This window comes from Natrix helvetica, assembly GCF_964273705.1.
Source record: "Natrix helvetica genome assembly, chromosome: 1".
Classification (NCBI taxonomy): domain Eukaryota; kingdom Metazoa; phylum Chordata; class Lepidosauria; order Squamata; family Natricidae; genus Natrix; species Natrix helvetica.
This window is the reverse complement of record NC_138548.1, coordinates 1,716,649-1,742,446: the sequence shown is the minus strand read 5'-3', so window position 1 is coordinate 1,742,446 and position 25,798 is coordinate 1,716,649. Positions and strand designations below refer to the sequence as shown.

At 47.9% G+C, this 25,798-nt stretch overlaps 1 protein-coding gene across 1 annotated transcript in view; it reads left to right on the top strand.

The window, feature by feature from the left end:
* Positions 1 to 3,274: 3,274 nt before the first annotated feature.
* Positions 3,275 to 25,798, top strand: part of HNRNPM (heterogeneous nuclear ribonucleoprotein M) — a 28,701-nt gene continuing 6,177 nt past the window's right edge. The window contains exons 1-13 of the mRNA XM_081936483.1: positions 3,275 to 3,468; positions 7,541 to 7,716; positions 11,282 to 11,334; positions 12,253 to 12,260; positions 12,366 to 12,459; positions 15,048 to 15,248; positions 16,962 to 17,115; positions 18,322 to 18,371; positions 18,463 to 18,523; positions 19,926 to 20,027; positions 22,269 to 22,313; positions 23,308 to 23,382; positions 24,931 to 25,029. Coding sequence (XP_081792609.1) covers positions 3,317 to 3,468; positions 7,541 to 7,716; positions 11,282 to 11,334; positions 12,253 to 12,260; positions 12,366 to 12,459; positions 15,048 to 15,248; positions 16,962 to 17,115; positions 18,322 to 18,371; positions 18,463 to 18,523; positions 19,926 to 20,027; positions 22,269 to 22,313; positions 23,308 to 23,382; positions 24,931 to 25,029 — 1,270 coding nt within the window. The 5' untranslated portion in view covers positions 3,275 to 3,316. The remainder of the gene's footprint in view (positions 3,469 to 7,540; positions 7,717 to 11,281; positions 11,335 to 12,252; positions 12,261 to 12,365; positions 12,460 to 15,047; positions 15,249 to 16,961; positions 17,116 to 18,321; positions 18,372 to 18,462; positions 18,524 to 19,925; positions 20,028 to 22,268; positions 22,314 to 23,307; positions 23,383 to 24,930; positions 25,030 to 25,798) is intronic.

Below are 25,798 nucleotides of genomic sequence, written 5' to 3'. Positions count from 1 at the left end.
GCCTTGTTGAGCTTCGTGGAAAAGAGGCGGTTTTGGTTCAGAGGCTGCCCCACGAGACTGGACTCCCCCCACCACCACCACACAGAACATAGAATCCGAGGGCTGGAAAGGGGCCTTGGAGGTCTTCTAGTCCAGCCCCCTGCTCAAGCCAGGAGACCTTGTGCCATCTCAGTCAAATGGTTATCCGGTCTATTTTTGAAAACCTCCAGTGATGGAGTAGCCACCACTCTGAGATAATAATCCATTGGTTAATTGTTTTCACAGTCAGAAAATTTCCCCTTCCTTTGAGATTGGATCTCTCTTTAGCAATAGTGCTTATATACTGCTTCACAGTGTTTCACATCGCGACCCCATGGAGAACGTTCCTCCAGGCCTTCCTGCCCTCTACCATCCTCTGGAGTCCATTGAAGCTCACGCCGACTGCTTCGGTGGCTCCATTGGACCACACCCAGTTTGCCTTGATTCGTGGATCTGACATTCCAGGTTTCTATGGAGTATAGATCTTTACCACATCGGACTTTCCTTTCATCACCAAGATACATCCACAGCCGAGCGTCCTTTCGGCTTTGGCTCAGCCGCTTCACTCTCTCTGGCGCTACGACTACTAGCCCTCTGCTCTTCCCCTGTAGCATATTGGACCCCTTGCAAACGGAGGGGCTGATCTTCCAGCGTCCGATGTTTTGGCCTTTCGGTACTGTCCATGGGGTTTTCATGGCAAAGATACTGGAGTGGGTTGCTCTTTCCTTCTCCAGTGGGTCACGTTTTGTCAGAGCTCTCTGCTATGACCTGTCCGTCTTGGGTGGCCCTGCACGGCATAGCTCATAGCTTCATTGAGCTACGCAAGCCCCTTCGCCACCACAAGGCAGTCATCTATGAAGGGGAGGTATTTTTCAGAGCATAAGACCTCCCTCCCCCCCCCCCCCCCCAAAAAAAAGAGGTTGAAAATCTGGGTGCGTCTTATATACTGAATACAGTATTTTTGGCCTCCCCAAACCCCCACCCCCTCGCAAAAATGGATGTGCAGGGGGTTTAGGAGGCCTGCAAAGTGCTCCTGGGGGCTGGGGAGGCCAAAAATGAGCAAAAACCCCTTTTTTGCTCGTTTTTGCCCCCACCCCCACCCCCAGGAGCACTACAAGCCTCCCAAAGCCCATGCTTGCCCTGTTTTTGGTAAAAAACGGGTTGGTTTTTGAGGCCTGCAGAGAGTTTAGGAGACCTGCAGAGTGCAAAAACTTTTTTTTTTTTAGTTTACTTCTTCAAAACCTTGGTGCGTCTTATACACAGAAAAATATGGTAGACTGCTACAAAATATTGAGGTTTCATAGGACCGGGGTCCCTAACCCCCAGTTTGTGGACTGGCACCGGGCAACGGCAGGCAGCACGCCCCGGTCTGCAGAAAAACCCAAAGGTTGGGAGGCCGCTGTCGTACGTTGTATGTAGAGGCAGGGAAACATGGTCGCAGGGGCAGTAATTCAAAGCAAGGAAGGTGCCATTTCAGGGGAAAGAGCCAAGTCGCTGTTGGGAGGGAGCTGAAGAAAACTGCAAACTCTCCACTGACCCAGAAGGGAGACGGCACTTGTGGAGGCCACTTTGGTTTCGTGGTTAAGGCGGCAGGGTAGAAGTCAGGGGATGGGCAGGGAGTCCTGATGGCATATGGAAGCCAGCTGCGTGATGACCTTGGGCCGATCCTACTCTCTCTTGCTCCCAGTCCAGCCCACCTTTGAGGGATGTTGTTATGGAGAAAATAGGCAGGAGGGGTGTTGGATATGCTTGCCCCTTTGAGCTAGTGAAAATAATAAAGGTGGGATTGGGAATGAATGAATGGCAAAGTAGGAAAAAGAAAAGTTAGCAAGTACAGATTAGGCGAAACCTGGGAGTCCTTGTGGACGATCCCTTAAACCAGGGGTGTGCAAACTTGGGAACTTTAAGACTTGTGGACTTCAACTCCCAGAATTCCCCAGCCAGCCTGGCTGGGGAATTCTGGGAGTTGAAGTCCACAAGTTTTAAAGTTCCCAAGTTTGCACACCCCTGCCTTAAACACAAGCCAGCCGTGTGCAGCAGCAGCCAAAAAAGCAAATGCAATCCTTGGTTGCATAAACAGAGGCATAGAATCAAAATCATGAGAAGTCTTAGTACCACTTTATAAAGCCTTGGTAAAGCCACATGTGTGTGTGTGTGTAGGGGGGGAACTATCCAGTTTTGGTCACCATGTTACAAAAAAAAATGGTGACACTTTGGAAAAAGTGCAAAGAAAAGCAACGAAGAGGATTAAAGGCCTGGAGACAAAAACATACAAATGACGGTTGCAGGATCTGGGTTTGGCCAGTCTGAAGAAAAGAAGGACTAAGGGGTGGCATGATAGCAGCTTTCCAGTATTTGAGGGGATGCGCCAAAGAAGAGGGAGGCAAATTATTCTCTAAAGCCCCTGAAGGCAGAAGCAGCAGCAGCAACGGATGGAAACTAATCAAGGAGAGAAGGAACCTGGAATTAAGGAGAAACTTCCTGACAGGGAGGCTAATTAACCAGTGGAACAGCTTGCCACCAGAAGCTGTGGATGCTCCATCCCTGGAGGCTTTAAGGAAGACGCTGGATAACCATTTGTCTGAAATGGGATAGGAGACTCTACCCCATTTAAGATAGCCTTTACCAAGTGCTACATTTCAAAGGGTTGGACAAGAAGACCTCCAAGGTCCCCTATGATTCATTGTTCTGTCAGGAAATTTCTCCTAGATTCCAGCTTGCTTCTCCCCTGAATTAATTTCCATCCATTGCTTCTTGTTCTGCCCTCAGGTGCTTTGGAGAATAATTTGTCCCCCCTCCTCTTTGGGGCAGCCCCTCAAATGCTGGAAGATTGGTAATGAAAAGCCCTTCTTTTCTCCAGATTGGCCAAACCCAAATCCTGCCTTCATGTCTTTTAGCCTCCATCCCCCTCATCTTCTTCTCTGCCCTCTTTCCAGAGTCTCAATCTCCATTTTTTAAATAATAAGGTGACCATCTTGGCTGGGGAATTCTGGGAGTTGAAGTCCCCGACCTTCCCCGCCCAGAGCGACGGTAGTCAGGGATGCCTGCGGTCGCTCAGACGACAACCAGAGGAGCCAACTTCGGCAGCTACGGCAACGCTGACGTCATCGGGTGGGCGGAGGAAAAAGGGGAGGCGCTCAGAGGCGTGGCTTCCGGGCGCCGTTTTTTTTCGTTTTTTGTATTGTCTTTCACCCACCCACAACTCCCTCTCTCATTGGTCCGCCTAGAAGGCGATCAAAAGCGGGAGGGCTGGGCTTTGCCGGCGCAGGCGCAGTTAGCTGCCTCGCGCGAGAAGGAAATGGCGGCCGTTGTGTCAGGCTCAGTCTCGGCGGCGGGTTTGGAAGGCGGCCCCAAAATGGCGGAGACCGGAGTCGTTCCCGGAGGCGGCTTGGGCTCAGGAGGGCCGGCGAACGGGGCGGGCAACGGCATCGCCGACGGAGGCCCCAAGAGGTGCGTGTTTGACGGGGAGGAAGACGGGAAGGGGGGGCAGGCTGGCCTCGGTCGTCGTCTCAATGCGCATGCGCGGCGGGAGAGCGCGGGGCAGCGTCTGAGGCGCCTTTCTCGGCCGGGCGCTCCTCTGTCCCCTGTGGCGGGGGACAATGGGGGATTTAGTCCCGGCGGGATGGGTCGCTTCTTGCCCGAGGGGAAGGGAAAGGAAAGGCCGCTTCATCCCGGAAGCCGCATTCGGGAGCCCGCTTCTTTTTCCCTCAGACGAGCTCATGGTCAGGTAGTCCTCGACTTACGACGGCTCGTTTAGTGGCCGATGTTACAGCGCTGCGCAAATCAAATCCCCGTTTCACGCTTACGACGGGTACAGCTCCGGCCAGGCGATCGAAAAACTCGGGCGCTCGGCAATTGGCATGTACTTATGACGGTCGCCGGTTCTGGGTGGGGGGTGTCACGCGATTTCCCCCCTTTTTTGCGACCTTTCGACAAGCCAAGTCAACGGAGGAAGGCGGGTTTGCTTACCGACCGTGGAGATTCGCTTAACGGCGGCAGGAAAAAATGGGTGAAATGGGGCGCAGCTCGCTGAGCAAATGCGTCTCGCTTAGTATCACAAATTCTGGCCTCGATTGTGTGGCTGTAAGTCGAGGACTGCCTGTATTCCTTCACAGAAAGCGGAGTGGAAGCTGGGAATCCAAATTCAATCAGCGGTCACTCTGGTGAACACATGTGTCTGTCATCCAGCAAAAGCAATAAAGAATTTAAAAATAATACATTTAAAAGAAAACAAACCTCCCCAAAGGCAAACTCGGTGGGCCACAGGAGTCTTTTTCTGCCATCAGTTTTCTGTGTTTCTAAACCACCGAATCAGATCTCTGGATGGATGGATGAGAAGCGAAATGTCTTCAAAAAAAGCCGGAAAGCCCCAGTTGGCTTCTGGAAAAAGCACCTTTGGGACAGAATCAATCATAAAATTCAATCATCAGAATTATTGAATAATGTAAAGTTGTGTCCCTCAAAGTCTCTCCTCCTTTATAGAGGAAAAGGTGCAGGTTTATTTCAAGGCTGGTAGAAGAAGGAGAAGAGAAGAAGAAGGGAAAAAAAGAAGAAGAGCAAAAGTTTACAAATTGGTCCCCTTTTTAATCTAGTTCTTGGTGGATTGTAATGTTTTAATTCTTAATGTTTTAAGAATTCTTAATGTTACTGTTTTATATTTAATTCTTAATGTTACTGTTTTATATTGTAAGCTGTCCAGAGTCACTTGACAGTAAGACGGGTGGCATATAATTTAATAAACTAGTAATAAATAAAAGTGGATATTTGGAACTTGGGGACAAACAGAGCTCTTTTATTTATAAAGATTTTTATTTTTATTTTTGAATAAACACAGACAAAACACAACCCCCCCTCCCCACAAAACCATCTTCCATCTTACAAATTGTAGAAAGTGTGTCGATTGGTTACAAAAACTTCCATGCATACCTTCCACAGTCATCACCTATAATTCATATCAAATCATATTTTAAATCAAATATATATATATATATATATTATCATCATACCTCAACCTTCATTTGACTATAACTGTTTTTATGTCCTTTTATATAAAATATTTCAGATTTAAAGCAAACCACATAATGGCATTGTATTAGCTCTTCCCAATATCATCCAGTAACATTACATCTTTATAACATGTTCTAAATAAAAATTGGTTATATTTAATAACAGTTTCTAGACCTTCTTTCGTAGTCACCATTTGCAATTTATATCAAATTTCCTCTTATCAAACCAATACATACATATGCATTATTATCATTATCAATTATTTAACTGTATCCATTATCACTTCATTTTAACTAAATTTGACTTAATTTTTTATTATAATCTTTCATTACATCAACCTGTGTCTTTCCAGTAATAGTGCAGTCTTATGTCTCTTGCCATTTGTGGCATTAGTATTCTGGTTATTTCCTTAGTAAGTTTTGTATGGACTTCTCTTCGTAACTTATTACTTATTGCATATCTTGTATATATAAGCTCGAAACCTTCCATCTGCTTCTTTGATCAGCTTATCTTTGGTTATCACTAGTGCTTCTGACAAAATTTCTCTCCTTAGTTCCATCAATTCTTCTCTCTTTTCTTCTTCTATACTTTGAAATCTGGGGTAGAGCTCCAGTCCATCTATCTCCCCTTTCCATATTCCACTCTTTCCATTTCCAACCACGCTCAGTTCACTGTCAGTATCAACAATTTTCTTGTCTCTGTTTATTTTTTCCTTCAGTTTTTAGAACTCTGATCTCCACTTTCTTTAATTTTTCCATCAAATTTTACTGTTCTACAATCTATGTTCTCCAATCTCTTCTCAATTTTCTCTGTTACTTCTAATAATTTTTAAATTGCAAACATAATCTTTTGCAATGTTAAGGTTTCTTTTTCATGTTGCGCCATTCTTCCAACTTGTAAACACTGCTACTCTGGCATTCAATTTTTTTTATTAAATTTAAAGCAAGTTCATTTATAATCTTTCAAGACAAGGCTTTGTTTTCACTCCACTCCAGCTGCCAATGAATCTCCCGAAGAGCACCTGTATAAACAACCCATGCTCTTCTCACTATCACTCTCTGTAAACAAGCTGAGGAACCTTGAAATGCAAAGTCAAATGATCGAAGAGAAAAAAGAAAAGACAATATTTCCAAGCCTCCAAGTGGCAGTGTTACTTCCTTTCCCTCTGTTATTACACCCCTCTTTGTATTCCTTTTATATCTTATATATCTTCCAGGCTTAAAGAAAACAAAATTCTTAAATGGACCCCCAAAAAACCCCATCCAATCCAGCATTATAAAAATAAGGAAAACGATTTTAATCCATAGGTATAAAAAAGAAGAAGAAAAACTAATCCATTCAATTTAAAGAATAGGAAAAATTTGCAAAAGTTCCATCTGTAAAAGAAAATTTTTAAAAAGGATAACACACTGCTTAATTTTGTCGCTTGTTCTCTTCTGTTTTCAAATTTAATTTAGCTTTAATTATTTTGGGGGTAGTCTCTTTTATAATAATATTTCCTCACCAGATTGACACACTTTCTCTTTCTGTTTTCCTCCTGTTCTGGAGCTGCACCAACTTTAGCAGCTTCAATGGCTGCGCTTCTGTCGCCCACAAAAAGAGATTTTCCTGGATCAATCAGGGACTTTGCAGTGTCCCTGAGATCAGCAGGACGTACTCTTGCCTATCACCGTCTCTTCGGGATGGTTTAGGTCCAAAAGGACCGTCCAGTGGCAAAAATATCGACTGCGATCTTGGAGCTCCAAGATCGCAAGTCGTGTTGTTGCGACGTCAGCTCCTCCTTCCTCAGAGTTCTCTTAAGGTTTGTGATTTTTTTTGCAGACGTTTCATTACCTGATTTAAGTAACATCTTCAAGGTTAGGATTGTAAGTTAGACAAGCACTGATGATGTTAGCTAGTGTGTCAATGAAACAACTGCAAGAAAACTGAAGAAGCTTCTTGGATGAGAAGCGAAACCTCTTCAAAGAAAAAAACCAGAAAGTCCAGGTGCCTCTTGAAAAAAAAGCACCTCTGGATCACCCTGGTTGACGGAGAACCTTCCTAGACAACTACAAGAAAACCCCCAACCTCAGAGAGCACCAGGGAGCCTGCATTAAAGAAAGTTGGAAATTGGATTGAATTGTGCGTGTGGATATTGGAACATGGTTGTTTCTTCAGTTGGACAAAATCTTGTACCTGAATGTTGTTTCTTCAGTTGGACAAAATCTTGTACCTGAATGGATGACTGTAATCTTGCCATAAAGACGAAAGACTTTGAAACCTGAGAACAGTTCGAGATTGTCCCTGCTGAGTTAATGACTGCTCTGTATTGTTAGTTGTTGTTTTCCACATTGCACGCAATTGCTGTGATTTTGAGTACAATGAACCAAGCTATTGTGTCTTGTTATTAGAAGCCTAGGTTTAGTGCTTGGAGAAGCATCTCGTCTGGCTGTTCCTAGCTAGGCTTCCAGAGTTAAAGTTGGGCCTGGTTTTGGGGGAGGGGTCTGACTCAGTCCTCTTCCTTTTCTTGTTGCAGTGAAGGCAACTGGCCCAGCCAGAGCGAGAAAAGGAAAGAAAGGAATGCCAAGCGGGGAGGAGGGAGCCGCTTTGAGCCGTACCCCAGCCCTTCTTCCAAAAGATACCGAGCCTTCATCACCAACATCCCCTTTGATGTCAAGTGGCAGTACCTGAAGGACCTGGTCAAAGAGAAAGGTACACAGCTCGGGCTCGGTGGCCAGACCTCTGCCCTCCTTCCTCATGACCTCTTTTTCTCTTTTATCCAGCAGACACGGAATGAGTCTGAAGTGGTTTGGGTAGCCGTAGCCATGTTGAGCCCCGAGGGTTTTCTGAGGGCAGGCGCTTCTGGCGTTGCATGCTGGCTAGCGGCTGTGCCCTGGCAGGAGACATCTTTAGTGTGCAGGTGTTTGGCACGAAAGCGCCTTGATGCTCTTGGGAGGAGAGCGGAGGCTCATCGTCAAGAGGCTTGGATTGAGGGGGTTTGCTTTTTAAAAAACCAAGAAGCTCCCTACAAGCCTTCCTGGATCCACGATCCAGTTTCCATGGAGGGGGAGAGCAGCAGTTTTCCTGGTTGACGAAATCTTGCTCGGTGGTTGAATATCTAAGCTTGTTTTAAGAGTGAGCTCAAGAAAAGATGGCTTCAATGCAGCCAGGCCTGGTAAATTGGCAAAGGGAACCCCCCCCCCCCCCTCTTGCTGAGCCTGCTTCAGAAATCCAAGGCAGGCATTAGAAAAATGGATGGGGCTAAATCAAAATCAGCACAACTTGAGCCGTTTCTGACCGGATTCTTTTTGTAGTGGGTCAATATGTGGGGAAGGAAGGCCGGTTGCAATCTTGGCGAGCCTCTCTTAAAACACTTAAAACTGGACAACAAGGCCTGTGGATTATTGTGCTTAGGGGAAAAAGTGTACCTGTGGCTTAAAGTGGAGAAAAGATGGCTGACAGGAATTGTGAGCCCAAGGCAAGCAAATGGGACGCACAGGCCCCTCCTAGGAGTGTGCAGGCCATTCCTAACTAAGCATATAAACCCTCCCCCCCCTCTGTGTGGGGAAATGTTGATAGCACCAGAAAGTGCAGCATCCTCACTCCTCAGAAATTGGACTCCCACTTCTCCTCCTCGCTGTGGCTTGATTCACATGGAACGATGAATGGAAGGTTGCTTTGAGGGGTGCCAGTGCTCGACCGAACGCTGTGTGAGAAATCTTGGTGAAAAGGAGGGCCTTTGCGCATAGAGGTGTCACTACTTCCAGTATGATGTCAAACTTGGCCAGGTGTTTTCTGGTCTTTTTATTCCCCCCCCCTCCATTTCACAGCCCCATCCCACTGGATGCCACCTTTCCAATGGGAGGGTTGTTTTCCTCTGTTCTCCCACTCCAGAGGTTTTTCCCCTGCGGACAGTCCCCGGGAGGAAAATGGGAGACATTTGAAATGCCTAGAGCTTAGTGGTTCTGACATTCTCGGAGTTTGTGACTACAGCTCAGGTTGGCGTAACCGGCACCTCTACGGAGCTGCTTTCTTCCAGCCGCCTTTGGAAACAATCTGAAATCTCAACGTCCTTTGACGGCAGTCCCCGTAGTTCCAAGAATCTCACATTGTGGTTCTAAACATGGCTAGAAATTCTGGGTGTTGTCTCCAAGCAACCCAGGGCCTTGGATTTCAGGTATGGCGCAGCAGATCCACGCGGAAGGATTACCAGCTGCACTTCCACCCTTCCAAGAATTGTGGGAAGCTTTAAAAGCCCGCAGTAATAATCCTACTGCGGAGAGGGGCCTGTAAGTATATGGTTGAGGAGAGTTCAGTGTTGTGGTCTGTTTAGATCTCGCACAGGTGTGTGTGGATGCCTGCCTTGAAATGTTTTAATCGTGGCCTCTTCCCCTCGGTGAAAGTCATTCTAGTCTGATCATTGTTTGGTGAAACATCCAAGTTACAGGTGTGCAGCATCTTCCTTTTCTTTCCTTTTAGTTTATCCCCTTTCAAACTTTACACCAGGTGTCCCTTGATGTTTTCCCAAACCGCCAAATGAAGATGATATTTGTTGCTGAAATGTTTGGACACAATGGGTGCTGGTGGTTTGTGCAAATATAACTGGGTGGCAGACTGGAATATCTGTTCGAAGAACCCACACAGTTCAGATTTATTTCTTTCAAAAATTGAAAATTCAGCATTTCTTAGGTCAGGGTGCAGTTTGTGGCTTATAAGCTTTTGTTATGCTCCAGGCTGGCTGGATGCTTCAGCAAATAGTATTGTATTTATTTATTGATTGCATCTAGCCACCCATCTTCTAACCGATTCTGGGCAGCTCCCAATCGGAGTGGTCGCCAGTGTCTCAGAGCTGCCTAGCCAAGCCGAGATGGGAATGGAAGTCCTTGGAAGCAATAGCTGGAGCAGAATTCCAGATATAAAGTCATCCCTTTACCCCACCGTCTCTGACGTAGTGGCATAACACTGCAATTCTCTCTCTCCCCTTCCCCTCCTGGTTAAAAGTTAGGAAGTTGGGCAACGGCAAGACTTATCCCTGGGCCTAGTCATTGCAGGATCCCCATGGTTAGGGGCTTGTGATTTGGGCGTTTGCAGTTGCAGCATCCTAGGGTCACAGGATTGCCACTTGCGACCTTCTCTGCTGGTCTCTCTGAAAAGCAGGGTCAACGGGGAAATGGCGACACCACCCTGTCACACCTGATGGCTGGATGAGACTGGCTTAAGCCATGGAAGTTCTGCAACGGTTACAACACGTTGCTTTAGGAGCCCAGTTGAGGGTTCCAGTTACTTCCATTACACAAGGGCTACCTGTAAATGTGTTTGTGAATATAGGTGATCCTCGACTTACGACCACAATGGAGCCCAACATTTCTGTTGTTAAACGAGACACTTAAGTAAGCTTTGCTCCGTTTTACAATCTTTCTTGCCAAAATTCTAACGAGTGCTTTTTTCAAGAGGCAACTGGACTTTCTTGGTTTTTTCTTTGAAGACGTTTCTCTTCTCATCCATGAAGCTTCTTCAGCTCTGTGACGTGGTTGTTTAGTGAATGCAGCTTCCCCCTTGGCTTTGCTTGTTGGTCGTAGAAAGGGATCACCTGACCCTGGGGCACTGCAACCGTTACAGCACTAGCACTCATATACCACTTCACAGTGCTTTACAGCCCTGCCTTAAGTGGTTTACACAGCCATAATTCTGAGTCAGTTGCCAAACACGTGACCACGGGGATGCTGCGAGAGTTGTAAGCCTGAAAAACAGCCATAAGGCCCCTTTTTCCAGTGCCGTTGTAACTTTGAACGGTAACTAAATGAACTGTTGTAAGGCAAAGACTTAATGGAGTTTTGACGTCCTGTAGATTAGAAAGGAGAAGAAGGTGCCAAACAAGTTTGAAATGTTTTCATGATCGAACCACAATGTGGCCCACGGGGCTCCTTCCTTGATGCAGGAGAGATGGTCCCACTGTTAAGTCAGGCTTGGCAGTCTTAACTAGTAGGAGGGGAAAAGGACATTTCTCCCTGCGGGTTCTTCCCACTGTGTCCCAACCTCGAGGCGGCAACGGCTGGCAGATGAAATGGAGGAGGAAAACGTCAAGGTCCCTGGTGCCACCCTTGTGCTGCCCACCCGTAATGCCGAGTTGCGGCTGCTTAGCCAACGGAGGAGTGTTCCCGGGCTTTTTCTAATAAGGCAGAGGCTCCACCTATGGTTGCTGACGACTGTTCTAAATCCCCCTTGTTTTCTTGGCTTTCTCCCTTGGTCTATGTACCGTCTGGAATCTCATTTGTAGTTGGTGAGGTAACATACGTGGAGCTCTTAATGGACGCTGAAGGAAAGTCAAGGGTAAGTCTCCGAGAGCTTTTCTTCTGTGGATTTTTAACTACATGACAAAATGTGTGTGATGGTGGCGTGGAGCCCCCCCAGACCAGGTTGGGCCAGAGGCAGCGTGTATGTGGTAGAGTGGTTCTCTCGTTGGCAGGGGCCCAGAGCTGCTTTGGGCTTGGGGGGGTGGGGGGGAGGGGGGAGAGGGGTCTGCTTAGACCCGGCAGCGCCCTTGCCGTTGCTGCTGTTGCTGCCGCCGCCGCCGTGCTCCTTGGTGTTTGGGCTGTCTGACTTGAGCATGGATCCTTACTGGCATTATCAATGTCCCACCTTTAGCTTAAATGTCTCCGTGTGGTTCTTGTGGCCGGCCTTTCGTAAGCTCGGTGTGGAAGCGAGGTTGTGATAAATGTCAGAACTCTCTCTGGCCGTCCGTGTCTTAAATGTTCAGAACGAAGGTAGCTGTTGGTGGGGCCTTGAGGGAGGCTCTTGACGCACCTTCCCCGAAGGCCCTTGTGGAGGAGAGAGAGAGAAACAGAATGAGAGGGAGGGGGGAGGGGGGGAGGCGTTGGCTGGCCGAGAGGCACGTCGAACTTCGCAGAGTCGAGAGGTTCTGGGAGAAACTGGCATCTGTCCTGCCGATCATGGCTTCTGCGTCCCCCCCATTGTAGGCCATGTAGGCTTAGCGTCTGGCGCTCAGGCGAACAGCAGTTATACTGTTGTTCAAATGGCAGCCTGGACCCCGCAGACATGATCCCAAAAGTGGCACCCTTGGAAGGGATCTGAATATCTCAAGATCCCGTGGAAGAGAAAATGTCTGCAATAATCATTCTGCACTGAACTCTCGACTGACTTTCGTTCTTCTGTTCCCTTTGCCTCCCCAACCCTGGTTTTTTTTTGGTTTGCATTTACCTGCCTGATACTCCACTTCGGCATCGTCAGGGCTGCGCGTAAGTAGAAGCACCCCCTCCCTCCTTCCCCAAATGGGGGCTGGACCCGGGCCGGTTAGCCTGGGGAGACTCACCCCTCCTGGCCTCGTGTCTCTTTGCCTGCAGGGTTGTTGAGTTCAAGATGGAAGAGAGCATGAAAAAAGCCGTGGAAGTCCTGAACAAGCACAGCCTCAGTGGGAGACCCCTGAAGGTCAAGGAGGTAAGGGTGGGGCCCTTTCTCGTCCCTCTTCCCCCCCCCCCCCCATAAGAGAGCAGCATCTGACATCAAAACAATAGCCTGAAATGCAGGTAATCCTGGGACTTAACAACCGTAATGAACTCCAAGATTTCCATTGCTAAACACGAGTTTTTCCTGTTTTTACACCGTCCTTGCCACCGTCGGTAAGTGAACCTGACTTCCCCAATCGACTTTGCTTGTCAGAAGGTCGCAAAAGGGGATCATGTGACACCCCCACCCCACCCCCGGGTCAGCTGCCAAGCGTCCATGGGAATGCTGCAACGGTCTTGTAAGGATCAGAAATAGCCATAAATCAACTTTTTTTTGCAGTGCCGTCATATGTTCAGTCACGGTTGTAAATCGAGGAATACCTGTATTCTTTTTTTTTTTTGCAGGGGATATAATTTCATATTTCTCTGTTCAAAAATCTGAAGATTGTTTTGTTATTTGTATCATGTTTTGTGACGTAAAGAATCAAAATGGGTTTGCATGCAATCTCTTGTTGGGAGAAAAAAAGCAGTTTCCCTTTCTTTTGCTCCCACTGGAAACGAACGAGAGAAGCACCTCGACTTTTGGGGTGAAAAGAGACTCTCCTTACACAATGTCCTGTCCTTGTACTGGGTTTCCCTGAAAGTAAGACACAAACACCCCCCCCTCCGAAAATAAGGCCAGGTGGTTATTTTGACCCCCAAAATAAGGGCCAGGCCTTATTTTCGGGGAGGTCTTATTATTTTTGAGGTTCCGGAGGCGGCGAGCGTGATCACCTCGTGGCTACTGCTGTGTTGCAATCTCAGGAAAGAGATTTCAATGTAGGTCCTTGGCTGGTACTTGGAATGGCTTTTAGAGTCTGGCAGATCACAATTTGGCACTTTCCCAGCCAGCTTCTTGCAGGCAATACAATACAATACAATAGTAGAGTTGGAAGGGACCTTGGAGGTCTTCTAGTCCAACCCCCTGCCTAGGAAGGAAACCCTATACCGTTCCAGACAAATGGCTATCCAACATCTTCTTAAAGACTTCCAGTGTTGGGGCATTCACAACTTCTGGAGGCAAGCTGTTCCACTGATTAATTGTTCTAACTGAGGAAGTTTCTCCTCAGTTCTAAGTTGCTTCTCTCCTTGATTAGTTTCCACCCATTGCTTCTTGTTCTGTCCTCAGGTGCCTTGGAGAATAGTTTGACTCCCTCTTCTTTGTGGCAACCCCTGAGATATTGGAACTCTGCTATCATGTCTCCCCTGGTCCTTCTTTCTCTTAAGCTAGACATACCCAGTTCCTGCAACCGTTCTTCATATGTTTTAGTCTCCAGTCCCCTAATCCTCTTTGTTGCTCTTCTCTGCACTCTTTCTAGAGTCTCCACATCTTTTTTACATCGTGGCGACCAGAACTGGATGCAGTATTCCAAGTGTGGCCTTACCAAGGCATTATAAAGTGGTATTAACACTTCACGTGATCTTGATTCTATCCCTCTGTTGATGCAGCCTAGAACTGTGTTGGCTTTTTTGGCAGCTGCTGCACACGGCTGGCTCATTTTTAAATGGTTGTCCACTAGAACTCCAAGATCCCTCTCACAGTTACTACTATTGAGCAAGGTACCACCTGTACCTGTGCATTCCGTTTTTGTTGCCTAAATGTAGAACCTTACTCTTTTCACCATTGAATTTCATTATGTTAGATAGTGCCCAATGTTCAAGTTTGTCAAGATCCTTCTGTATCTTTAGCCTATCTTCTGAAGTGTTGGCTATTCCTGCCAGTTTGGTGTCATCTGCAAATTTGATGAGTTCCCCATTTATTCCCTCATCCAAATCATTGATGAAGATGTTGAAGAGTACTGGGCCTAAAACAGAGCCTTGGGATACTCCACTGCATACTTCCCTCCATGTAGATGCAGTTCCATTGAGGACTACACGTTGAGTGCGGTTGGTCAGCCAGTTACGAATCCATCTGGTGGTGATGCTGTCCAACCCATATTCTTCTACTTTATCTAGTAGTAGGTTATGGTCTACCTTATCAAAAGCCTTACTGAAGTTCAAGTAAACTATATCAACGGCATTCCTCTGGTCCACTAATTTTGTCACATTATCAAAGAATGCAATAAGATTAGTCTGGCTGGAAACCTGGATTCGTGTTGCAACCTTGTGAGTCACCTGATAACCACATGGTTTGCTTAAAAAAACCCTGGTGAAAAATATTTGTAAGATCGGGTCCGATCGGGTCATTACTTGCTTAGTGACTGGAATTCTGGTCCCTGTGGTGGACATACATCGAGGACTTTCCAGCACAGGAGAGCAGGCTGTCCAAGAAGCATCCCTACTTGGAATCACCTTCGGATCCGGCAGAAAGCTTGGTCGAGAGAGCCAGCCCTGAAACATTACTTGATGATGTTTAAAATGTCGGCAAACTCTTCTCGGCTGCTACTGGCATGTGTTGGGGGGGGGGGTGAGGGGGAGTTGCGTGAGCTCCAAAGCAAACCTCACCGGCTAAAAAATTGGGGTGGGGTTTTTTCTCTACATCTCCCCGAGAGCTCTCCTCTGTCCTGCAGGAGGCTGAAAGTGCCTTCCTCCCTGTTTTAGGATCCCGACGGCGAGCATGTCCGAAGAGCTGTGCAGAAGGCCATGGCAGCCTCTGGGAGTGGGATGGGCATCAGCCCTGGCGCCGGCGGGCCTGGCATGATTAACATCCCGCCCAGCATTCTCAATAACCCCAATATCCCTAACGAGATCATCCATGCCCTGCAGGCTGGCCGGCTGGGCAGTACCGTTTTCGTGGCCAACGTAAGTTGCCTCTCTATCGATTTAACTTGATTTCAATCCTAATTTTTAAAGAGCAGCCGTCATCTCTGACCCACTGGTGACTCACCGACAGTCCCATTCACTTTAATGGGACGGCTGGTGATTCGGCAGGGACACAAGAAGGTGAAGGACGTAGCGGGTGACAGGTGAGCGCTCTAACAGGCGCTGCCAGGATGGATCTGAAATGACAGGCGCTCTTTAATATTATATTTCTAAGCTGCTTAGAAGGTTTCACTTTCATTTTTACTGCTTGCCCTTCCACCCACACTTAGAAGCCTGGTGGTACAGATGCGTTTCTCTTCAAATGATTACGCAGTTTGTAGTGTACTTAGATTTCCAAAACAAGGGACTAAAGGAATATTCCTGAACTGTGTTTTATGATTTATCTCATGGTTCCTGTGAAATGATGCGAATGCATCCATGCGCTGCATGTTATCTCAGCTGGCAAAACTTGGATTCATGGAATGAGTTTCCCAAAAATGCAAATATTGCAGAATATACAGCCTCCTCATGCTACCTATCTAAGCTCCATTTCACGCTGAATAAACTAAATTATTAATGTATCTTAAATAGGAAACTGTCTTTTGGTAGATTTTTTTTACTCCAAAGCATTTTATTAAAATAAATTTGATAAAAATAACAATCCAATTTACATTTTAAAAAAATCATCGATTTTTATCCACCCTGCTTGGGTCCGAAAGGAAAGCTGTTTTCTTTCTTGATCTCTGGCAGGAATGAAATTAGCCCAGTATGGACAATCCTGCCCTCTTGCCTATTGAATAGCAAAATAATATACATGGCCCTAAGCTAAGGGACACGGTGGCTTAGTGGCTATGACGCTGACCTTGTCAATCAGAAAGGTCGGCAGTCCAGCAGTTCGAATCCCTAGCGCCGTGTAACGGAGTGAGCTCCTGTTACTTGTCCCAGCTTCTGCCAACCTAGCAGTTGGAAAGCACGTAAATAATGTAAGTAGAAAAATAGGAGCCACTTTTGGCGGGAAGGGAACAGTGCTCTGTGCGCCTGCGGTGTTTAGTCATGCCGGCCACATGACCACAGAGACGTCTTTGGACAGCGCTGGCTCTTCGGCTTTGAAACCGATAGGAGCACCGCCCCCTAGAGTCAGGAATGTCTAGCACATATGTGCGAGGGGAACCTTTACCTTAAGTTATTGTTTAGATCACTAATGGTTGTAAGATATAAAGCATGGTTTTACAAGCCATTATGTGGGAGTGCTGGATAACTCCTGCTCTTATCTCTTATCTGGAAATCTGGGTTCAGACCTGGGCTTGGCTCAGGCTAAGCCCAAGAACGACATACAGCCCAAGAGCCTTTCTTCATTCACTTACATGCACTAGACAGAATCTTGCCAGACTTAACACGCGGTTTGATCTGATCCAGGGTTTCCCGCCCTTGGCAGCTTCAAGATGCAGGGACTTTAACTCTCAGAATTCGCCAGCCTGTTAGTCCACCCATTTTAAAGTCACCCTGATGGACGACCTTTGGCAGGGGGGGGCTCACTCCCATCCTTGGCATTCGGTCCTGCTTAAATAAACCCTTGTCCCAGACGAGCAGCTCACGCTCTCTTGCTCACAAGGGGACGTGAGGGTCCTGAGGGTCGGCCGCCGTATTTTAAAAGATCCGATGTTGACATCCACTCATTGCTCCCCACTCGTCCCCTCCTGTATCTTCCTTCAGCTGGATTACAAGGTTGGCTGGAAGAAGCTGAAGGAAGTTTTTGGCATGGCCGGCGTGGTCGTCCGAGCGGACATCCTGGAAGACAAAGATGGGAAGAGCCGGGGGATCGGCACGGTCACCTTCGAGCAAGCCATCGAGGCCGTCCAGGCCATCTGTATCCTTTGCTTGGACTGGACTAAGGACCTGGGACTGGCTTCGGGTGTCTCGGGGGTAGAACGGATTGGGTGGCTTACCTGCTGAAGGAGCTGGGTTTAAGAATTGCTGGCAACTGCCCGTAACCGTCGGTTGATGGTAAGGGGGATTGCAGAGCGCTACGGACGGGCAGACGGAAACACCTCCCGAATGCCAACTGCCCGTTGTATGGAGATGTGTGCTCTGCATGCTGATTGGTTCCAACTTCCTCTTGGAATAGCAATAGCCATTAGGCTTGTATATCACTTCCCAGTGAATTACAGCCCTGTCTAAGCAGTTTACAGAGTCAGCCTCTTGCCCCTTCCCTCCCTCCCTCCCTCCCTCCTGTCCATCCATTCATCTCTCCCTCGCATTCTTCCTCCCTCCCATCCATCCATCTTTTCCCTCCCTCCCTCCCTTTCTTCCATTCATCCACCCATACTTCCTTCCATCCGCCTTCCTTCCTTCCATGCATCCTGCCTCCCCCCCTCACTCTCCTCCGTCTTAGCTCTTAGACTTATATACTGCTGCACAGTACATCCCTAAGCAGTTTACAGAGTCAGCCTCTTGCCCCCAACAATCCAGGTACCCTCTTGTGAGTTGGGGACTGCCCCTACCAAACAGAGAGGGCTTCAGTTACACCAGGGGTGTCATTTCATTGGTTGTGGTTGACCTTAGGGGCTGGGTGGGTGTGGCCAACAGGGTGGGCGTGGCCAGCTTGATGCCACTCCCCAAACTGCTGCCATGTTTCCATCCAGCCTGCAAACCCTCAGCTCCATTCAGTTGCCCAGACTCCCACCCCCCCGCAAGGGATTATGGGGTCGTTAAAAAGGAGGAGGATGACCCGACCGCAGGCTGTGTCCCAGGCTGAGCCTTGTGCCAAGGACGCAAGAGTTTTTCCCTCCTCTTGAACTGAAGCCCCCATGAGATCAGCTGGGTGATAAATAGGCTTTCCTCTCGCTCCCCGGTGCCTCTCTCTTGAGAGAACGGGGCAGTGCATTGACGACAACAAGACACCGGGGGGTGGGTGGGTGGGGGGGATGGAGAGAGCTTCTGCAAGCCTTTCCTAGAAAGGGAGGAGGATCAGCAGAGAAAAAAGGGACACACACAAAAGGTTTTTGTGCTGCTGCTTTTGTGCTCTCTGTTAGACCAACGTAGGACCACCAAAAGGCCTTGACTCAATTCCTAGCTATGTTCAACGGGCAGCTGCTCTTTGACAGGCCGATGCACGTCAAGATGGTAAGCGAGGCAAGATGGCCTACACCCCACCCCCTCCTGGTTTCTCCCCTCTCCCCTCCCCCCAACATTAAACTTCTCTTTAATGTTTCAGGATGAACGGGCATTGCCAAAGGGAGACTTCTTCCCTCCAGAGCGGCCCCAGCAGCTTCCTCGTAAGTCTCAGGGCTCACTAGGAAACTCTGCTCCCTGGCTGGACTGGAGAGATTGTCTGGTTGGGTGGAAAGTTGTTGTTTTTTTTGCAAAAATCCATGAGATTCCTTTCCTGCCTTTAATTCCGGAGCCTCCTAGACAGGATATCTTTTGAAGCAGGCAGCCGCTTTGCCATTCAGAGAAAAAGTTGGGGTGTTTTTGTGGACCCCCCATGGACACTCGAGCGTTGCCGCCGCTGGAGAGCTTTGGAATTGATTTGTTTGAGAAGACAAAACAAGGAAGCCGAGTTGCCTCCTGAAAAAGCACCTTTGGGCTCTCCGCTCCGGTCCATCTCCCTCCCTCAGTGCCAGTGGTCTGTAGTGATTCTCCGTCATCCGAGTCCTGGTTCTCCCAAAGGTGCTTTCTTTCTTTCAGGAGGCAACTGGCCTTCCTTGTTTTTCTCTCCTCATCCAAGAAGCTTCTTCAGCTCCCATTGGATGGTGGTGGAATGGGAGGATTTATGCTCCTTGCTGGCAGCTGGTCATTTGCATCCGTTTGGAGGGGCTTTGAGGGCACTTGGGGGTTTCTCTGTGTCCTTGGGGTCACCTGAGTGGTGCAAATGGTTTCTGTAGTTTGTGTCAGGGTTCCATAGCGAACAGAACTCCGAGGCAGGTAGATTCCTCAAAGAATAGTTTTATTGGATATATCACATTGGCACAGGCTGGTGAAAACCGACTCTGAATGTTCCTGTGGTTTTCACCTAATTAAAAATAAACGTTTTTCCCCTTTTCCAAACAATTAGCCCCATGGTTCAATCAAGGTGCCATCCGGTTGCTGGGTAACTTCACTCGTCCTCCCTTCAGCCACCTCTGGGAATGTCCTTGGTTCCCAGGGGAAAGTATTTTGTTTTGGCTACCAAACCCCAAGTATCTCTTTCCCCGCCCCTCCATAGCCCTCATCTCCATTGTGCCAATGATGAAGCCTCTAAGATGGCCTCAGCCAGGCCAGCTTCAGATGGGAGAGTCTGGAGTTTTTCCTCTGGAAACCCATTCCTACTCCCAGACCTTTCCCAGGGGGTCCATCCCAAATTGCATAGCTCAAGGCCTGTAGAGATTCTCAGTCATCCAGGTCAGTTGCCTCCTGAAAAAGCACCTTTGGGACAACCTGGATGACTGAGAATCTCTACAGACGTTTAGCTGTTGGTTACCTACATGAGAAACGAGGCATTGACTCTGTTGGCTAGTTTTGACGTATGACTAGTTTTTTCTTTCCCCCTAATTATCAGCATTGGGATTATTCCTTATGCCATCTATGTTGTTTGTATTTGTTGTCCTGGATTGCACCAGTGAGGCGAAAACCAATTTCGTTGTATTTATTTTCTACAACGACAATAAAGGCTATACTAATTGTCCATCGTTATTGCAGATGGCCTTGGGGGGATCGGCATGGGACTGGGGCCGGGAGGAATACCGATCGATGCCAATCACCTGAATAAAGGCCTGGCCATGGGCAACCTTGGCCCTGGAGGTGAGTCTTTCATCTGATGCTTTTGGGGTTAGACTCAGAATTGAGCTGGACTCTGGGGGTCTTCTAGCCCAGCCCCCCTGCTCAAGCAGGAGATCCTATACCAGTGATGGCGAACCTTTTTTGACTCGCGTGCCATAAGTGGGGGGGAGCGCAGGGGGGGTCGTGTGCAGGTGTGCCGCACCCATAATGCAATGCACGACCCTCCCCAGTGCGCATGCGCGCACTACAGGCGCACCCACCCCCATTTTTGCATGCTTTTTTCGCCCTCCCCAGGCTCCAGAGGCTTTATAGGAGCATGGGGAGGGTGAAAACAGCATCCCCCGCCCCCCGGGATGCCCTCCGGAGGCTTCAGGGACCTTCAGGAGGCTTCCCTGAAGCCTTCGGAGCGCTCAAAACGACCCTCCGAGCAAACCGGAAGTGCGTTCCTGAAGCTTCCGGAGGGCCTCTGGGGAGGCGGGGGGGCCTTTTCGCCCTCCCCAGGCTCCTATAAAGCCTCTGGAAACTGGGGAGGGCGAAAAATGGCTTTAAAAAAGGGTGAACTCAGCTAACAGGGCAGCGCCTCGCGTGCCCTGACATATGGCTCCGCGTGCCACAGGTTCGCCATCACTGTCCTATACCATTTCAGACAATCTAGTGACTGTCCAGTCTCTTAGAAACCTGAGTGATGCAGCACCCACAATGTCTGAAGGCAATTGGTTAATTGTTTCTCCTTAGTTCCAGGTTGCATCTCTCCTTGATTCGTTTCTATCCTTTCCTCCTGCTGCCTTCAGGCGCTTTGGAGAAGAGATTGCCCCCCCTCTCTTCTTTGTGGCAACCACTCAAATACTGGAGCCCTGCTATCATATATTTGTTTTTCTCCTTTCTTAATTGTTAGCCACAACATAAACTCTCTTCCTTCTGCTCTCCCTCCTCTTTTACCTTCCTGACCCTTTTTGGGAGCCTCCCAGGTGCCTCTTGTGGTTGGGAAGCTTTTCCCTCTGGGCCACTGTAGGACGAAAGAAGCCGGTTTGAGGCTGCTTGCTCCCCACAGACAGGGCCCAAATCGGAAAGAGAAAATAGCACAGGTAGTCCTGAACGACCACAATTGAGCCCCAAATGTATGTTGCTAAGTGAAAGATTTGCTAAGCGAGTGTTGTCCCATTTTACGACTCTCCTTGCCACATTTGTTAAGTGAGTCACTGCAATTGTTAAAATGAGTGACATGTTTGTGGAGTGAATCTGGTTTCCCCATTAATTTTGCTTGTCAAGAAGGTCGGAAAAGGGGAGCACGTGACCCCTTCCCCGGGACATTGCTACCATTGTAAATGTGAGTTGGTTGCCAAGCATCTGAATGTAAATCATGTGACACCCCCCCCCCCCCACGGATGATGCAACAGTCATAAGTTTGAAAGATGGTTGTAAGTCACTTTTTTCAGTGCTGTGGTAACTTTGAACGGCCACTAAGTGAACTTTTGTAAGTCGAGGACTAACCTGTATCCTGCTTCAAGGGTTTTACAGCCCTCTCTAAGCAGTTCATTGCCCCCTAACAATCTGGGACCTTATTTTACTGGCCTCTGAAGGAGAGAAGGCTGAGGCAACCTTGAGACGTCAGGATTGAACTCTAGGCAGTGGGCAGCCTGCAGTATTCTCACCACTGCTCTTACAAGAGAAAGAAAGGAAGGTAGAGAAAGGAAGAAAAGGAGAAAGAGAAAGGAGAGGGAAGAAGAGGAGGAGAAAAAGAGAAGGGAAATAAGACATGGAGGTAGCAGGAGAGAAAAAATGGAGAAAAGAAAGGGAAGGAAGGAGAGAATAGAGGGAAGGAAAGAAAAGAAAGGTAGAAAGAAAAGGGCACAAAGGAAGGAGGGAGAGTATAGCTTTAGAATATAGACTTATATACCGCTTCACAGTGCTTTCTAGTCCTATCTAAGCGGTTTACAGAGTCAGCCTATCACCCCCAACAATCGGGATCCTCCTTTTACTGACCTCGGAAAGCCGAGTCAACCTTGACCCGGTCAGGATCGAACTGCTGGCAGTGAGTAGTTATTTAGTCTGCAATACTTTCAACAAATGCTTATTTAAAGATGTCCTCAGTAGTGTAGAAGAAAACGGGGGAAATACCTGGAAAAAGCAACAGTGAGCAGTCGGCAGTCAGGAGAATTCCCCTGCAGGGCTGCCTTCTGGCCACTGTGCCAGGGTTGCTGCTTTTAATCCCTTCTGCTCTTTTACGTGTAGTCACACAAACACTTCTTTTTTCATTTTTAGGGATGGGCATCGAAGGCCTGGGCTTCGGAATGAATAAAATGGGAGGTAAGTCCTGCAGCTGGAGGAAGGGAGGCAGCAGAGACTTTGACAACGATCGTAGATCATCCAGAATCTTCCATGATAATTGACAACTGAATTGGAAAGCCAGGCTTTTTAACGGCCCCATAATCCCTTTCGGGATGGAGTCTGGGCAACTGAACGGAGCTTGCAGAGTGTTTTAATGGCCGGATGCCCTCCCTGTCACCAATGCGGAGTTTTGTTCAGCAGATACATTCTTAGTGTGCCCAGAGAGAGAAATATCTACCTCTACCTAGGATCGAACTCACAGCCTCCTGATTGTGGGGCAAGAGCTCCACCTCTAGGCCACCCCACCACTCGCTAAAGCCAGGCTCTTGCATTGCACCCCATAAATTAGCCACAACATTGGAAAAGTGTAGAGATTCCTATTGATGAGAAGGTGATAAGGAAAATATGAGAATGTGCAGAAATGAAGAGATTAACATTAGCAATTAAGGAGAAAGAGCAAACTGAGTATTGTATGATTTGGGAAGTATTCTACCAATGGTTGGAGAGAGAAAAAGGAGTTTGGAAATGAAGGAAGCTAAAAACTAAGTAGATAATACACAGAAGTATAAATAAGAGGGAAACTGTTAGTACGTGTATGATGAGAATAATGATGTTTAATGTTGATATGATATATTATTAGAAGATATTAAGAAAAAAATTAGCCATGACCATTCCCTGCTCGGGCACAGCCTTTGGTTTGCCGTTCAAAGCCCTGGGGAGGGTCAGTACCCCCTGATCTCGGTACCTCCGGACCAGTCTGGCCAGGCCAGGCCACCATTCGGCCTCCGTTCCTCTCCGGCCTGTTTCAGGGGCCCTTGAATGATTTCTTGGGCTGGCTGAGAAGGCCAGGTGGCCCACTGTGCGCTTATTGATAAGTGCAAGAAGTAGAGCATATAAAATCTCCCCATTTCACTCCGTGTGCCCATTTGCAGCCTCCTAAAACAGGAGCTGAATGGCGACTCTTCTGTTTCAGGGATGGAGGGTCCTTTCAGTGGAATGGAGAGCATGGGCCGTTTCCCTTCCGGAATGAACATCGGCCGCATGAGTGGTAAGAACCTGGCAGCCTTAACGCCTCCCTTCCTGTCTTCCTTTTACACCTGTGCTCACACACACACACACACACACACACACACCAGTGAGACACGCCTGTGGTAGTAGCAGCCCTGAGGCTGTGCAATTCCTGGCTAGCGGCTACTGGAAGGCAAATGGAAGGAGGGACCTGGGTTTGCAGGCCCTTTGTTCGAATGTATGTCAGTCGGTCAGTCTGCGGTTGGGATCGACCCGATAGACTAGATAATTCCATCTGAACACTTCTCATCCTGCTAGGCTCTCTTTTCTTTTTTCTTTTTGTAAAGAAAGAAAGAAAGAATTACTGACCCCAAAGTGCTTTTTCAAGAGGCAACTGGACTTTCTGGTTTTTTCTTTGAAGATGTTTTGTTTCTCATCCAAGAAGCTTCTTCAGCTCTAACTGGATGGTCGGGAACGGAAGGATTTATATTCCTTGCAGACAGCTGGTCACGGCTGATGACCTCTTTCTATCGGTCCACCATAGAAAGTGTCCTCACTTATTGCATCACAGTATGGTGTATGCTGGTTTAACAGCTGCGGACAGGAAGGCCCTACAGAGAGTGATCAATTTGGCACAAGAAACCATTGGTTGCCCTCGTGACACCACTGGGTGACATCGCCAGATCTCGCTGCGTTAGCAGAGTAAGGAAGATACTCAGAGAGGATTCACAACCTGGTCAGTCTTTCTTTGCACTTCTACCATCAGGCAGAAGGCATCAAAGTATAGCCAGCCGAACAAAGAGGTTTAAAGATAGTTTCTATCCTTGGGCTGTCAGACTTTTAAGTACAACCACAATCACTCCATGCACACCCTGGCTTTTTTTCTTTTTCTTCCTTTTTTCGTTTCTGTTATAATTCAGCACCAGTGAGGTTAAAACCAATTTCGTTATATTTAAGTACAATGACAATAAAGATTATACTTATTTGCATCCTTTTTAGAGTCGTTGAAGCCACTTGGAGGTTTATCTCAGGTGTCCTTAGGGTCATCTGAGTGGTGCAAATGGGGGTGGAGCCTTCTGGGAGCTGCTGAATGGACTGTTGTAGACTGGAGATGGATGATGATGTCAGCAGTTCCAAGAAGGCTCCCCCTCTCCATTTGCATCACTCAGGTGATTCTGAGGACACAGGTTAACCTCCAAGGGGCCTCAACGGCTCTCTAAAAAGGATGTAAATGACCAGCTGTCTGCAAGGAGTGTAAATCCTTCCCTTTCCATCATTTAGTCAGAGCTGAAGAAGCGTCTTGGAGGAGGAGCGAAACCTCTTCAAAGTAAAAGCAGAAAGTCCAGTTGCCTCTTGGGGGAAAAAAGCACCTTTGGGACAACCGTGACCTGGAAGGCTGAGAATCTCCCTAGACATTAGGGAATTACTTACCCTTGGTGTTTATGGGGAAAAATGGGGCCACTGCAAACCATTGGTTTAACGACCGTGTTGTTCACTGCAAAAAAAAGGCTATTTCCAACTGTCCCAAGTTCATAACTGTGATGGGTAGAATTATAAAGAGGCTTTGCTTTCCTGTCTTGTCTTCCAGAAATGGACCGTGCCATCGGTGGGGGATTCGAAAGAGACTTCCCGAGAAACGAAATGGGGATGCCCCGTAGTTTTGGAGACACTCTGGAGAGAGGCATAGGTACGTCACACAGACTCTGCACCCGGAGTGGATCGTGCGTGCAGGAAAGGTCAGACCTGAGCATCAGATGCTTAGCTAGGCTGTCCCTGGGGGTTCCCAAGGGAGGAGGAATGGCAGGTTTATAAGAAGGAGCTGAGGGAGGGAAGGAGGGAAGGAAAGGTGGAAGGAAGGAGACAGATGGCAGGGAGGGAGGGAGGAAAGAAGGAGAGAGCTGGGAGGTGGAAGAAAGGGAGGGATGTAGAGAGAGAGAGAGGTATGGAGGAAGGAAGGAGAGAGAGAGAGATAGGGTGGGATGGTGGAAGGAAGGAGACGGAGGGAGGGAGGGAGCCTGAAATTTCTGTCGCTTAGCAAGACGCTTGTTAAATGAGCTTTGCCCCATTTTACGACTTGACACAGTTGTTAAGTGAATCACTGCAGGTATTAAGTTAGTAACAGGGTGATTAAGTGGATCTGGCTTCCCCCGTTGGCTGTGCTTGTCAGAAGGTCGCAAAAAGGGGGTGACACACACACACACCACCACCACCCCGGGACATTGCGACTGTCATAAATATGAGTCGGCGGCTAAGCAATGGCATCCCTCGCAGTCACACGATCAAACTTCACACCCTCGGCCACTGACTCACATTTATGACGGCTGCAGAGTCCCACCGGGGTCACGATTCCCCTTTTTACCACTTTCTGACAAAGAAAAGTCAGATTCACTTAACTGGTGATTTGGCAGGGGAGAAAGCTCGTAAAATGGGACAAAACTCACTTAACCAATGTCTCA